General features: G+C 34.8%; 2 protein-coding genes and 1 long non-coding RNA gene across 3 annotated transcripts; 2 read left to right on the forward strand and 1 right to left on the reverse strand.

The window, feature by feature from the left end:
• Window positions 1-1,645: 1,645 nt before the first annotated feature.
• LOC105767628 (protein TIFY 3B) lies at window positions 1,646-4,572 on the forward strand. The gene is made up of 5 exons (XM_012587202.2): window positions 1,646-1,892; window positions 3,064-3,175; window positions 3,252-3,450; window positions 3,579-3,636; window positions 4,029-4,572. Exons 1-5 carry the CDS (start codon window positions 1,744-1,746, stop codon window positions 4,189-4,191), a joined length of 681 nt encoding a protein of 226 aa, XP_012442656.1. The 5' UTR covers window positions 1,646-1,743; the 3' UTR covers window positions 4,192-4,572.
• A 135-nt stretch (window positions 4,573-4,707) lies between these two features.
• LOC128041404 (uncharacterized) lies at window positions 4,708-7,077 on the reverse strand. The gene is made up of 2 exons (XR_008196422.1): window positions 6,942-7,077; window positions 4,708-5,705 (listed from the first exon to the last, which is right to left on the reverse strand). It is a non-coding gene; the product is annotated as an uncharacterized LOC128041404 (long non-coding RNA).
• LOC105767627 (F-box only protein 13) lies at window positions 5,671-8,900 on the forward strand. The gene is made up of 2 exons (XM_012587200.2): window positions 5,671-6,776; window positions 7,502-8,900. Exon 2 carries the CDS (start codon window positions 7,526-7,528, stop codon window positions 8,768-8,770), a length of 1,245 nt encoding a protein of 414 aa, XP_012442654.1. The 5' UTR covers window positions 5,671-6,776; window positions 7,502-7,525; the 3' UTR covers window positions 8,771-8,900.
• Window positions 8,901-13,463: the final 4,563 nt, after the last annotated feature.

Raw genomic sequence — 13,463 nt, forward strand, 5'->3', positions numbered from 1 at the left:
TAAGTCAAGTAGGATTAAGTATATAAATGCATTGGTTGAAATCTTGAAATTAGGTTGGTTATGTTTGAAATTTTGTAGGGGGTTTAATGTAAAAATAAGTCGAAATCTTTTAAATTTTTATAAATAAAAATAAAAAAATGAATGAAATCAATTAGTACAAATTTATAACAATTTATGAATTATTTTAATATGTTGGTTATTTATTTCGATTTATTTATAAATTGTTTGATATGTCCGGTAATACCTCGTAACCCTGTTCCGGCGACGGTTTGGGGTTAGGGGGTGTTACAACAGAGGCAAGGCCGATGGTCGACCGACAGAGACGACGATGCAAAGATGGTGCGGTGAGGCCAATGAACGGAGATGAGGAGTCGGAGGAAGAGGGAGAACCACTACTTAGGGTCTGTTTGATTGCCAGTAAAATATTTTCCGTAAAATGATTTCTGGAAAATGTTTTACTTTTCTGTAAAATGATTTACTGGAAAATATTTTCTGGTGTTTGATTGAATCTGTAAAATATTTTCTGCTGCTTGGCGATTTTTTGAAAATATTTTTCGGAAAAGTTGTTTTTACATATATTAATATATATTAATAAATTTTTATATTTTAAATTATTTTTACATATATTGCATTGATTTATTTATAATAATACTCAATTATTAAGCTACAATATTAATCGTTATAAATTGAAAAAACTAATATCAAATAAATTATTTGTAATTGTGTTAAAAAATAAGTATTGAATAATTAAAAAAACAAGTTACTGGAAAATCGATAAACAGAAGTAATTTTCTACCGAAAATGAAGGAAGGAATGAAGGAGGCGATAGAGAGGAGAGCACGGAAAATGTCTTACGGAAATTGAAAGGGTAAGACATTTTCCCTAAAATGTAACCCATTTTCCCTTATTTTGGAGTTCATTTTCCAAATGGAAAATATTTTCCTCCAATCAAACGCTGGAAAAGTTAGAAAAGATTTTTCGAAAAATCAATTCCGTCAATCAAACAGACCCTTAGAAGAGAAGAGGGAAAATGTCTTACGGATTAGAAATCGGTAAGACAATTTCCAAAATTTGCTTTTGATTTTACCCGTGTTTGTAAAATGTTTTCATATGGGAATTCATTTTACACAAAACAAACACCGGAAATTTCGGAAAATGTTTTCCGGAAAACATTTTACACCAAACAAACGGACCCTAAGACGGGCACATTTTCTTGCTGAGGGTATGAGCCCGTTGCTTTGTTGTTGGACTTGGCCTGATGACCATTGTTTGGTTGATATGTCCTTCGGACTTTTAGGCCTTTCGTCTTCGAATTAATGATTTTTCCGGTTTAATAAAAAATGATTTTTCCTGGAAAAAGAGAGAGAGAGAGAGAGAGCAAGAATAAAATATTCAGCTTATAAATCAAACAGACAAGTGAGTGACCTGACAAAATGACACGACATTGCATATGTCGCTTTGCTTTTGCACCTCGTAGCCTGGTCCCCACTCCACTCAACCTTTGAAAACCACGCAATTTTCCTTGACAATTTTAATATCAATCCATCAAAAATTTGGTTTCTTATATGATTGACACGTGTTACTACAAACAATAAACACAACCATCACCCTTGGATCGGTTAACTTTTCACTTTCACATTCTTTTTTGCAGTTTTTAATCACATTTTGGTCTGCCTATAGCAAAACAGATCCAAATTCAGCAACAAAAGCCAAGGTCAAACGAAGGCAAAAATAAGGTTTTCCATGGAAGGGGAAGCTGGTTCATACGAGGACGTTAAGCCAAACGTCGTCGCTAAACAAAGTAATGGCGATGTTGTCGGGGATAATGGTGTTGGAAATCTGGGATCCGTTGAAGCCCCTGATTTTCTTTCCAAGAAAAATTTCCAGAACTGGTAAGGGTTATTTATTTTCTTTCCTGGGGAAGGAAGAGAAAATTTATTTCTGGATATGGGTATATTATTAGACTGCAGTCCGGTTATTGTGGCATTTTGGATTCGAAAATAGAAAGTTTTCACTTTGAGTTGGTTAATTTATCTTAATCATGTGAAAATTAAATGCTTAATTAATTACCCTAATCTAATTTGTTGAGGATAAATTATGCGGCTATGATTTATTCTTTTTTCCTGCTGGGCTATTTTATCGACACTGCATAATTCTAGAATATAGTAGTAGTACTATTAGTTTTTGTTGAGATATTAAATGGCTGGAAGGTGACCCACGGCTTTGCATATTTTGAAAACATAGTACTACTACTGTTAATTGAGATGATGGTTGGAAGGTAACCCACGCTTTTTTCGATTCTTTCATATAGTCAATCCTTGTAAAAGTGCAGATTAACAAGTTTCAGTTGAAATTGCAGCACTTGTAAATTTCAATAATTTCTTTATTTCCTAATTACCGTCTTTTTATTTTTATTTTAAAATAAAAGGAATGGGTAGAGGTACAGCAAGCTTTAGATATTAGATTCTAGGTAATTGTTAGGATTTGGTTGAATTCTAAATCTCATAGTTCTTTTGAGGGCTTCTAGTTCTAGTTATGTTTTCCCTTGGTATATAGCTTTTTCCATAGCACTTGAAGATGTTCTATTCTTCTTGTATTCTACAATATTTATAGCGGGACAAACTTAAAAGGAAACGAGGAAAAAAAAAAGAGCAATCAATTTATGGTTGTTGTTACCGCATGACGATGTATCTAACCATTTTGTTGAATTCTAAATCTCATAGTTCTTTTGAGGGCTTCTAGTTCTAGTTATGTTTTCCTTTGGTATATAACTTTTTCCATAGCACTTGAAGATGTTCTATTCTTCTTGTATTCTACAATATTTATAGCGGGACAAACTTAAAAAGAAAAGAGGAAAAAAGAGAGCAATCAATCTATGGTTGTTACGGCATGACGATGTATCTAACCATATAACTAACATCAGAGAACGGTATTAGTTTGTATAAAGTCATAGATATAAGGAGAACAACTTCTTTTTGGATGTGCATGTACCACTTGTATGTTATGTTCCTATGACAGGCTTCTATAATGTTATCAACGCTTTTTCTTTCGTTTGTGAATAAGTTCCGTGGCAACTCCTGCATCTGGACTGAATTCCACTAGCCCTGCTCCATCTCAACTAACCATCTTCTATGATGGACACGTTTGTGTGTTTGATGCAATTCCTGTGGAAAAGGTTGGCCTTTTTACTTACTAAGTTCTAGCAGAATGAGGTCTTATTACAAAATTCAACATCGATTCATGTCTGTCAGGTGCGGGAGATTATGCTTATTGCTGCAACTGGTGCTGCTAACTCTGTTGACATGAAGAAAGTTGCAACTGATTGTGCCACCACCTCACCTGTTCTTACGAGGTCTCCTTCGCTTCAAAGTACTGCTACTGCAACTGCTCTGGCTTCACCACAGGCACAGGTGTATCCTACTAACAGGACCCCTTTCTGCAAACTGAAAGGTCAGTGACTCTCAACTAATTTATCTGGAAGACGGATGAATTTAAAATGTAAATATTTTTATGATTAATCATTTCAACTCATGTTAGCTAATATAGCTTGATGCTTCTGTAAATATCTATTGGATCAGAACTACCAATTGCAAGGAGACACTCCCTTCAGCGATTTTTTGAGAAGCGGCGGGACAGGTACCTCTTCCACACTGAACTACCAGCCTCCTTGTTTCTTTCTTTCTTCTATCAAGCAGAATAAAGTCTTCCTTTTTCATGTTTAGGTTTATGTTTCTAAGCATTCATGATAGACACTTAATATATACAATAAGATGATGTTATATCAATACAAGTATTGTTAGTTATTGTTGTGATTTACTTTAGATGAAAACTATCAACTATTCACTAAGTGGACAACATTATTATATGATAGTCGTACATCTTCCTTTTCCTTCTCCCTTTATATATATATATATAAAAAAATAACGGTTATAATATAATATTAGCTATTTAGAATTTGTGTCAAGCATAGGGATTGGGGAATATAGTCGAGGTGGTAAGTGTTACCATTTGCTTGTTTCCTTTTGCAGGCTGGTGAACAGGAATCCATATCCTAATCCATCAACACCAAAATCATTTGATGACACCAAAGCTAACCTCAGTGCTGCAACTTCATCAGAATCGGGTTGCTTTGGTAAATCACCTGTTGCTCAAGAAGAATTCCATCCAAAAGCTCCAGCTCATGTTGCATAAGTTAAGCATATACGAATCCCTATATATATTTGATAAAAACTAAACTAGCTGTGTTATTATTGTGAAATGCAAACTGAACTAGGATAATGACTTTGATCTGTCGGTGGAGTTGATGTTGTTTGCAAGTGTACAACTTAAAGTAGGTCTCATGGTAGGTTTGCTATTGTTTGCCATGAGAGTGTTGTCTAAATGTAGAATCAATTCTCTTGTTCTCCTATTGCCTCTAGGGGGCCGTTGTGATGTCTTTTAAACCTAGGCACCATGTCTATATTCTTTCTGCCAATTAACAAACTAAGCTATCTAGGATCTGCTATGTATGTATCTTCACCTTGGTTGTTTCTATCTGTTATTTTCGTAAGTGAAGACTGATGATTTGTGCGATCTTGATAGAACATTTGACGTTGCATTGATTTGCAATTAGCATCATATGCATCTATAGAGCTTAGATTATAGAAGCATATGAACTAGGCCATCATTTATACGCATCGTGGGCAAAAATTTAATTGAAAAAAAAAATGAAGAAAAAGAAAAGATGTATTAAGTGGCAGGTTTTTATCTCTTCTAACACACTAGAGACGTAAATTACTCGTCTTTTGCAACATAAACAGACATTACCGAGGTCTATTAATGAAAAAGGAGGGACTTACCAAGCCCAAGGGATGAGCCTAAAAGTGGTTTTATGGGTAGCTCAGTAAAGACGTAACAACCCTCGTGCAAGAGGCGACTTTTGGTTGCCGCTCTTCATGTAGCCCCATAACGCCTCCCCGTTTACATATCTACCTGAATGAATCAAAATAATGTTTTTCGCATCCGGATTTGGTTCGCTACATGTGAGCACACTTAACCACCTGTCAAACTTTGGGACATTGACAAAACAATCTTTTTCATACTACCGCCATCCAAAAACTTCCCTCCTTCAGTCTAACTGTCACTTCCACCGCTATTATCCCCATCACCACCGCCTCCTCTTCAGTTCGCGTGCCTACTTCGATGTCAATTCCTCCTCCCTTGGCAGAATAAACAAGGAGGTGGTGCTTTAGCCACTTCTTTAAGCTTTCTTTGGCATAGCTTTTGGCTCTAGTGCGTTGAAGTTAAAGGTACTTTTTTTTTCACTGCAATGCACCAGTCAGTTCTGCTGTTTGGCACACCACCAGTCCAGTGAGATTGTCTCACTGGTTGCCAAGAGCTGAAAATATCGGGCAATCATCACCGTCAAAGGTTGTAGCCTTTGAAATGATTGAAGCTTTGGGCTTTGGCAAAAGTGGAAGAAGAGACGTACATTAAACACCATCAGGTATCAATAAATCAAAATCAAATCTGCCAGTCCCTTTTCTTTTTGGACTTGCCTCTATTTTCTTTTCCCATCCTTGGACTTTCCAGAAGAAAAGGAATGGATTCAGTGGATATTAACCAGGCCTGGGCTCTTGTGTCTAGGAAAATGGGCTCAATCCATAAAAACTTGGTATGGGTTAAGAACTGCGGTGCATCGAGATCCGAGTCTTTCTGTTTTGATTCTGAAAACTCAGCAGAGAAAAGAGATCGTAATTAACGGCTTTTTCTTTTGTCTTTAGAGTTTAGATTAATGGTTTAACTGTTTTTTATTTTTGGGGTGAGGTTTGTAGGAACCGGCTCTTGCTTCTTGGGCATTTTGACTTTTAATAAACAACATATACTAATCTGACTGCGGCCAAAGCCAAATGAAAGAAAAAAAAAGGAAAAGAGATGAAAAGATTCCTCAACGAGGAAGGCAAACAAAATAAAGCAAATTATACCCAACCAGAAAAAAACACTGTTTATCTCTTTCTTTCGGTTGCTTTTGCTTTATGGTGTATATATTATTATTAATATTATTATATATTATAAAGGTCAGCAACCGAACAGAGTCTCTTCAGACAAGCCTCAACCCTTCACGGTCTCACTCCTTTGACATAGAAATGCCATTCTTTTTTGTTTCTTCTTTTCTTTTACTCAACCAGGGTTACGTGTGTTTTCACTTTCTTTTTTTGATTAAAGTGCAAATACAACAAACAAAATTCTTGAGCTTTGAAACTTTGTTTTTGTTCACGGGACGGCCCGACCCAGAATCCAATGCACACACCTCTCTCTCTCTCTCTCTCTCTCTCTCTCTCTGTGTCTCTGTTACCCTATACTGACCCTGTCTTGTAGACTACCCTTCCTTGTAGAGTTGTAGAGTTAAAGAGTCAACTCAGTAGATTTTGTTTTGCTTTAGCTGCTTTTTTTTCCTCTTTTCTTCTCTCTCCACTCGTGTGTGTGTGTGGGAGTAATGTGAGCCTGTGACTCTTAGAGAGGCTTCACCTTCACTTTTGTTTTCGTATGAGTATAAATCTTTGGTTTTGTTCTCTCTCGCTCTTATGCCCTTCTATTGTCAACGCTTGCAAAAAAGAAGTTTACTACCTCCCTTCTTCCTTCCCCTAAAGCCCATTTACTTTCCCTCTCTTTGCTATTGCTTTCCCTTTTGTTTTGTTTTTGGACTGTCTCCATTTCAACTTTGTCCCTTTGTATTATCCCCCCATAGCCCCCACTAAGCTTCACTCTACGCTTCCCTTTCAGCTTCATATCACCAGGTACATTTGTCCCTCCCTTTATCTTCTCATCTTCTTCTATGTCAAGCTCATTTCTGCTTCTTTTTTTATCAAGCTAAATGGGTTTTTTATATATATATATATAGTTGAAAAATTAAAATAGTCTCCTGCAAAATGCAAATAAATGGTATTTAACACAAAACTTACCTCTTTTATACTATCTTGAGGTTTCCTCTTTAATTTGTGGCTTCCCATGATTGTTGCTCTTTTAGTAACTTTGTTTGAAGAATTTACTCTATGCATTCATTGAAGTGAAATTGAGTGGAGCTATTTCGTGTTCGAATTGGACCCCTTTCGGGAAAAATAAAGGAAATTTCTATGGCCCTTTTGTCATAACTTCTAACCAAGTTGTTATGATGTTGTCATTTCTTTAATAGTAGTACTATTCTTTGCTCTTCTTTACCCTATTTATTTTCCCCAAGAGACTTTTTGGTGAGTGAAGAGCTTAGGAAAAGGAGAGCCTCTTAGTGCTTTCAAGTCATGTGTGGACCTTTGATGCTTATGTTAGTTAGGTTGTCAAATTTTTCCTAATCTTTAATTGATGTGATATATTCAAGCCTTATTTGCCTTGTTTCATATATACCCTACGATGGGAGATATATTTGACAAAGAATTTGGGTTTTTTGGTTCATCTGTTTAATGGTTAAACGATGATTTATAATGGCCTTTTATTAATAGTGTCGCTATCCTCACTTTTATCATTGCAGGTAATTTTCTGAAATAATCTACCAATGGAGAAGGCTAATGGCTGCATTTCAAGGCCATCTAGGAAGAGAAAGTTGCCACAAGAAGGCAACGATGTGTTGAACTTCACCTTGGATGAACTCAGTGACGACCTCCTTGAAAGGGTCCTTTCATGGTTACCAACCTCGACGTTCTTTCGCTTCAATTTGGTGTGCAAGAGATGGAAATCAGTTGCAGCTTCTGAAAGTTTTAAGCTAGCTTGTTCGAGGATTCCGTCACGGGAACCTTGGTTTTTCATGGTGGATCCCAATCTTAATCAATCCGTAGTCTTCGACTCTGTTGAGAGAAGTTGGAAGAAACTCAGTCATCCGCCTCTCCTCTCGCAGAACTGTAACTGCAACTCCATTCCGGTTGCAGCAGCTGGCGGACTCGTGTGTTTCCGCAATATGTCCGGCGATTACTTCGTTTGCAATCCCGTAACAGGATCATGTCGTGAACTCCCTCCGGTGAATCCGGATTCTCACCATCGTTCCCTTCATGCTATAGCAATGAATGCATATTCCAATTATCATGGCTCCTACAAACTATTCTTAGTCTCGGGTGATCTTCCGAAGCTTTCATACAAAGTTTATAACTCTAGTGCTGATTGCTGGGAAGAAGAGATTATGCTAAGGAGAAAAACCGATGACTGCACGGGATTCGATTTTGATTCGAACGATGACGATGATGCCGTGTACTTCCTTAGCAAAGCTGGAAACGTAGTGGCAACTAACATGCAGAGAAGCCCCTCCAAGCAGTTTTCATCAGTTATTACTCATAAAGATGGTGAGGAGATTGTTTATTTCCTTAGCTCCTCCGGAACAGTTGTGGCTTGCAATCTGACCCAGAAGCATTTCTCCGAATATCCCAGACTGTTGCCCGTCTTTTTAGAGTACTCCATCGACGTAGTGGAGTGTAAAGGCGAGATGTTGGTCGTCATGTTATCAGAGTTCTTCGAAAGTGCAAGCATTAGAGTGTGGAGATTTGATGAGAAAACCAAGACTTGGAATCAGATTGCAGGCATGCCTCCTTCGATGTCACACGAGTTTTATGGCAAGAAAGTTGACATAAACTGTCTTGGGGCTGGCAACCAGATATTCATCTGCTTAAGCTCTGCTGAGCTTTGCAGTTATTTTAGGTGTGATATTGTGACTAATGAATGGGTTGAAGTTCCCAAATGTTGTCTGAATGGTGAAGCCATGGAGTTCATGTCGGCTTTCTCGTTCGAGCCAAGGATTGAAGCTTCTGTATGAACACATGGTGTGGACTTTTGCTATGTTTTGAAAGATTTGATAATGCCGTCTGTGATTCCTTATTTTTATATTTTTGCTTAATTTATTTTGTACTTGTATTCTTTTAGAGCATTGATTTTTTCTTCTCTTATTTGAATTGTTTAAGCAAATTCAGCCCCTTTGCTGATGTATTAATTAATGAGATAATGTTACCTATTAGAGTATTGGTTGCCATAGAAAAAACTTAATTGTCTTTTTTACTCAATGCTAATGTCTCTCAACATATTTATTTCATTTACAAAACCAACATAAAAAGCTGATGCCAGAAAGATGATCACTATCTCTATATCGCCTTTCCCAAGTTTCTGAAAGAGAGATCCACTGGTTCTTAAAATATGTAATCCAACGCTGCTCCATTAAAACGGCAATGCGTAGATCACGTTTCGTAAGGCACGCAACTGAGGAAGTAGTTTCAATGTTTGATTAATCTTTGGCTTCGTTAGTGTCCCAAATAAATCGAATCCCACGTTAGCAGAGCATAAAAAAAAAAAATCTAAAATTCAGCCACATCTGGAGAGCAAGTGAAAGCTACAGAATGGGGATGGTGGACCAGGAAGCATGCTATAAAAGCATAGGCATGTCATATCTGAAGGTCCAGCGTTTTTTTCCAATGACTTATATCATGATGTTCCTCGCATTGTCCCTTCAACCTTCACATTTCTGCATGATTACTACTTGTACCATCCCTCTCTCTTTCCCCACTTGTATATATATACATAATACACACTTTCTTGCATGTTATGGTAAACTGAATAAAGGTCTAAATCATAACAGGTCGTGTTTACTATGATTACAAATTGAACTAAATATCACCGCAGTGGGTTGCATTGAAGATCGACGACAAAAAGCTAAATATCACGACATAGTGAACATAACCCCTTATTTTTAACACTGATTATTATTTGTGTTCCATTTAATTCAGCATAAAAGTCAATAATTTCGTTTTTCGATGCCAATGCATGCAGACAATGCTTATGGTTCAATTGGTTCCACATTATAATGATGGGTAGGTTTAATTTAAACATGTCTGCAGGTTGCAGCAGCTACTGCACTCTACTGAAAGTTTCTGCTAAACTATATATATATATATATATATGATTGTTCTAATGTTTAACAGGCTTTGAATAAATGTGGTGTAAAAGATAATCATGGCATTCCTCTGATCTTCACAACAGTGGCGAGTGAAATATGATATAAAAAAAACCTTTATTTCAAATAAAGTTAACTTTTAAAAATAACTAAATGACCAATTGAATTAAACTATTTATCATGCAATAAGAATGCAACTTATTACCATATGTTATGGTACTTACTATTTGCTTCTTAACTTTTTCTACTTTTATTATTGCTTCTGCAATTAAATAATCTTCTTTCCTGTTCAAACTTTGACTTAGTTTCTGAAGAGCGACTCTTGAAAAAAATATGAAAGTACACTAAATTGTTTTGAATTTATGGGAATGGGCCATTGCCACTATAACCCAATATCTGAAGTTCGTTAATAGCGTGGGCCTAGCTGCAGGGATTGGGCAGGAAGAAAGCAAACCAAAGATTGGACCGCTTACTTCAATTTGGTTTTATGTGTTCAATTTTGGAAAATTCTCCTGTGACTTTTAAGCTCACACTCAAATTTCTACCGTTTTTATAAATATTTTAATATATATATATATATATATATATATATATATATATATTAGCAATAAATTAATTAATTAATAGTATATAATTATTTTTATTGCTTATTTCTAAAATGAATTTTTTTCCTATTTCAAATAGATGTTATTTTTATAAGAATTATTACTTCTTTTTTAATTTTAAGTTTAAATTTATATTATTTATTTTTATTTTATATATAATTATTGTAATACATATATAATAAATAATTTTTTTGTTATCACACTAATAACAAAACAGAGGATTTTATGGAACAACTACGAAGGAAATTTTTGACAAGTTAGTCATCGGTTGATTTACGCTTGCTTTAAGTCTTTTGTTGACATGGACAGATTCCCTTCCCATTACCACTAATCAAAATTAACATTTAAGTTTTCATAAATCTGTTGTTCCAAGTGGCCTCTGTAATGGACCAATAAAAACATTGTCTCAGTCAGCAAGGGCAGGCTTGGTCAGCAAAATGGAAAATTCTTGTTTTAGTCCTCTAAAATTTATAAAATCTTAACTTAATTTATGGTAAAATAATTGTTTAATCTCAAAAAAAATTAGAATTTCAATTTAATCCTTCTGAAAACTATAAAAATAAAAATCAATACAATGATAAAATTGTATTTTAACTCTTATAAACTCGGTTTCCTTAAAAAAAATTTTTGTTTTATCCCTTGTCGGTAAAGGTACTCATGGGCTGGGTCAGGTTCGGACCAGGCTTAAAAATGATATTAAAACACTTTATACTTGTCAAAGTCTGGCCCGATCCAAAATATGGGTCTGAAATTTTGGTCAAGCCCACTCATAGTTGTAAATGGCTAACCCCAAGCCCATTTTAGACCCCCATATAATTTTTAAAAAAATTTAAATATATATTTTATATATATTTTAATTTAATATTTAATGATTTAATATTTTTATTTATTTATTGTAGTTTTATATATAGTCATCTTAATTTTTTTTAATGTTTACATTATAGTATTTAATTTTTATGTGCTAGAACTTACATAATATATAAAAATAACATAATATAAAACATCACAAACTTGAGTAAATTTTATATATAGCCTTGAATGTTTAAGCCCGAGCTTGGCTCATATTTTAAACGGGCCTAAATTTTTTGTCAAAACTCATTTTTCGAACCTAATATTTTTACCAAAAATCCTTCCAAATATTAAGTAAGCCTTAGACTTGCACGGATAACCCGACCCGTAAACAAATCTACTTGTAAATATGGGATAGATTCAATGGTAATTTGAACAATACTCTTCTTTTTGCTTCTTTATACTTGCAAAATGTAGCAGTATTGGACAATAAATGTTAATTGCATCGACACCCTCAAATTATAACTCTCGATCTAAATTAGTTTATAGACTTTTGACGTTTTAATTATATCTCAAACTATAAAGGTTATATTAATTAGGTAATTTCGTTACTAAAATAGTTCATATATCTATTAAATGACACATAAAATCTCATATGACATAATTTAAAGTGAATTTTCAAAGAAAATTAATAATGAAAAAATGGATGTTGTAAAAATTTTGGTTTTGAGGTTTTTAAAATTTTTACAAAAGCTTTATGATTCACTCTCACTAGACCTGTCCATGGGCCGGGCGGCCCGACCCAGCTCGACGGCCAGCCCGAAATATGGGTTTGGGCAAAAAACGAGGCCCGTTTAAAAAACAGGTCGGGCCTCAGGCACCACTTTTTTGTACCGGGCCCAGCCCGAACATAATAAATATATATTTTTTATTTTTATTTTTTAATTTTAAAATACTTTTAAAATAATTTTTTTATTTTTAAAATATTTTTTTAATGTTTATTTTAAAAATGGGCCGGGCCGGGCTCGGGCTTATGATATTTTTCTGGGCCGGGCTTGGGCAAAATTTCAGGCCCATATTTCCAGCCGGGCCGAGGCCGGCCCTAGGAGGCGGGCCAAAAATTTTTTCCGAGCCCGGCCCGGCCCATGGACAGGTCTAACTCTCACACATTCTCATTATTTCTTTTTTTTTTTCTAATTTAACTTTTAAAGTTTATGTGTTAATATTTTACTTTTCTTTTAAAAAATTATTTTAAATTATCTTGCATAAGATTTCATACCTCATTAACGATTAAATGAAATGATAGATATAATTTAGGAAATTTGAGGATTTTAAGAATGTATAGTAGAATTTAACTTGGATAATAATAAATAAGTAAAAGAGATATTATTTAGAAATTGGATAAAATTAAATCGTAAAGATGACTGTACAAATGGATTAGGTTAGGCTGAAGAAAGTCCTTTTTTTATGAAGGAAAAGACATGAATGATGCAACAAACTGAAAAGAAAAAGAAGGTTGTAATAAAAACAAATGCAGATTTGTCGACTTTAGGAGATGTACCGTTTCAAGCGAATGAATCAGCACCCACATCAGCAAACTTAATTGGTTTCAACACTCACTGTAACTCTTCAAATCAATTGAAAATTGCTCAGCAATGGTGTTTTTTTGGACGGCTTTCAATGTGGTTCCATCCAAAATTAATCCATCAACATGTTGAGCTAAATGACAGATTTCATCCCAAATTAAGAAAAAAAAACACAGATATAGAGCATGAAATTGCTGTCTTAAAGCAGCTAAGTCGAGTTGAAAACTTGTTTGTCTCCTTTGAAAGAATTGAATTTGGAATAACCTTTAATCCACTAATAAAATTGGGTTCAATCGTCTTTAACCATTCACATTAAATGGTAAAAAGTTAAAGAAAGGATGATATATATAAATCCAGAAAATTCCACAGTAATGTTAGCTGTTAAAGCAATTTTTTTTTTGGTTCATTCATGGATAGCCCATTGCTTCTTAATTTGAATGCATGCATGCGGCTGATAAGTCTCTGATATATTTCTTTCTTCCTGCATGCATGTCACCTCTCACCATCAACTCCTATCATGTGCTTGCATTAAAGTGGAATAAAATTTACATATCTTTCCAATATTACACCTCAAATCAATGAGAA

Source organism: Gossypium raimondii, chromosome 5, assembly GCF_025698545.1.
Source record: "Gossypium raimondii isolate GPD5lz chromosome 5, ASM2569854v1, whole genome shotgun sequence".
In the NCBI taxonomy this organism is placed as follows: Eukaryota; Viridiplantae; Streptophyta; class Magnoliopsida; order Malvales; family Malvaceae; genus Gossypium; species Gossypium raimondii.

Bases quoted from the DNA above. Each gene is read 5' to 3' on its own strand.
- LOC105767628 (XM_012587202.2), top strand. From the start codon at position 1,744: ATGGAAGGGGAAGCTGGTTCATACGAGGACGTTAAGCCAAACGTCGTC. The intron at 3,451-3,578 runs GTCAGTGACTCT...CTATTGGATCAG, and splicing joins CCCTTTCTGCAAACTGAAAG to AACTACCAATTGCAAGGAGA. The intron at 3,637-4,028 runs GTACCTCTTCCA...TTCCTTTTGCAG, and splicing joins TTTGAGAAGCGGCGGGACAG to GCTGGTGAACAGGAATCCAT.
- LOC105767627 (XM_012587200.2), top strand. From the start codon at position 7,526: ATGGAGAAGGCTAATGGCTGCATTTCAAGGCCATCTAGGAAGAGAAAG.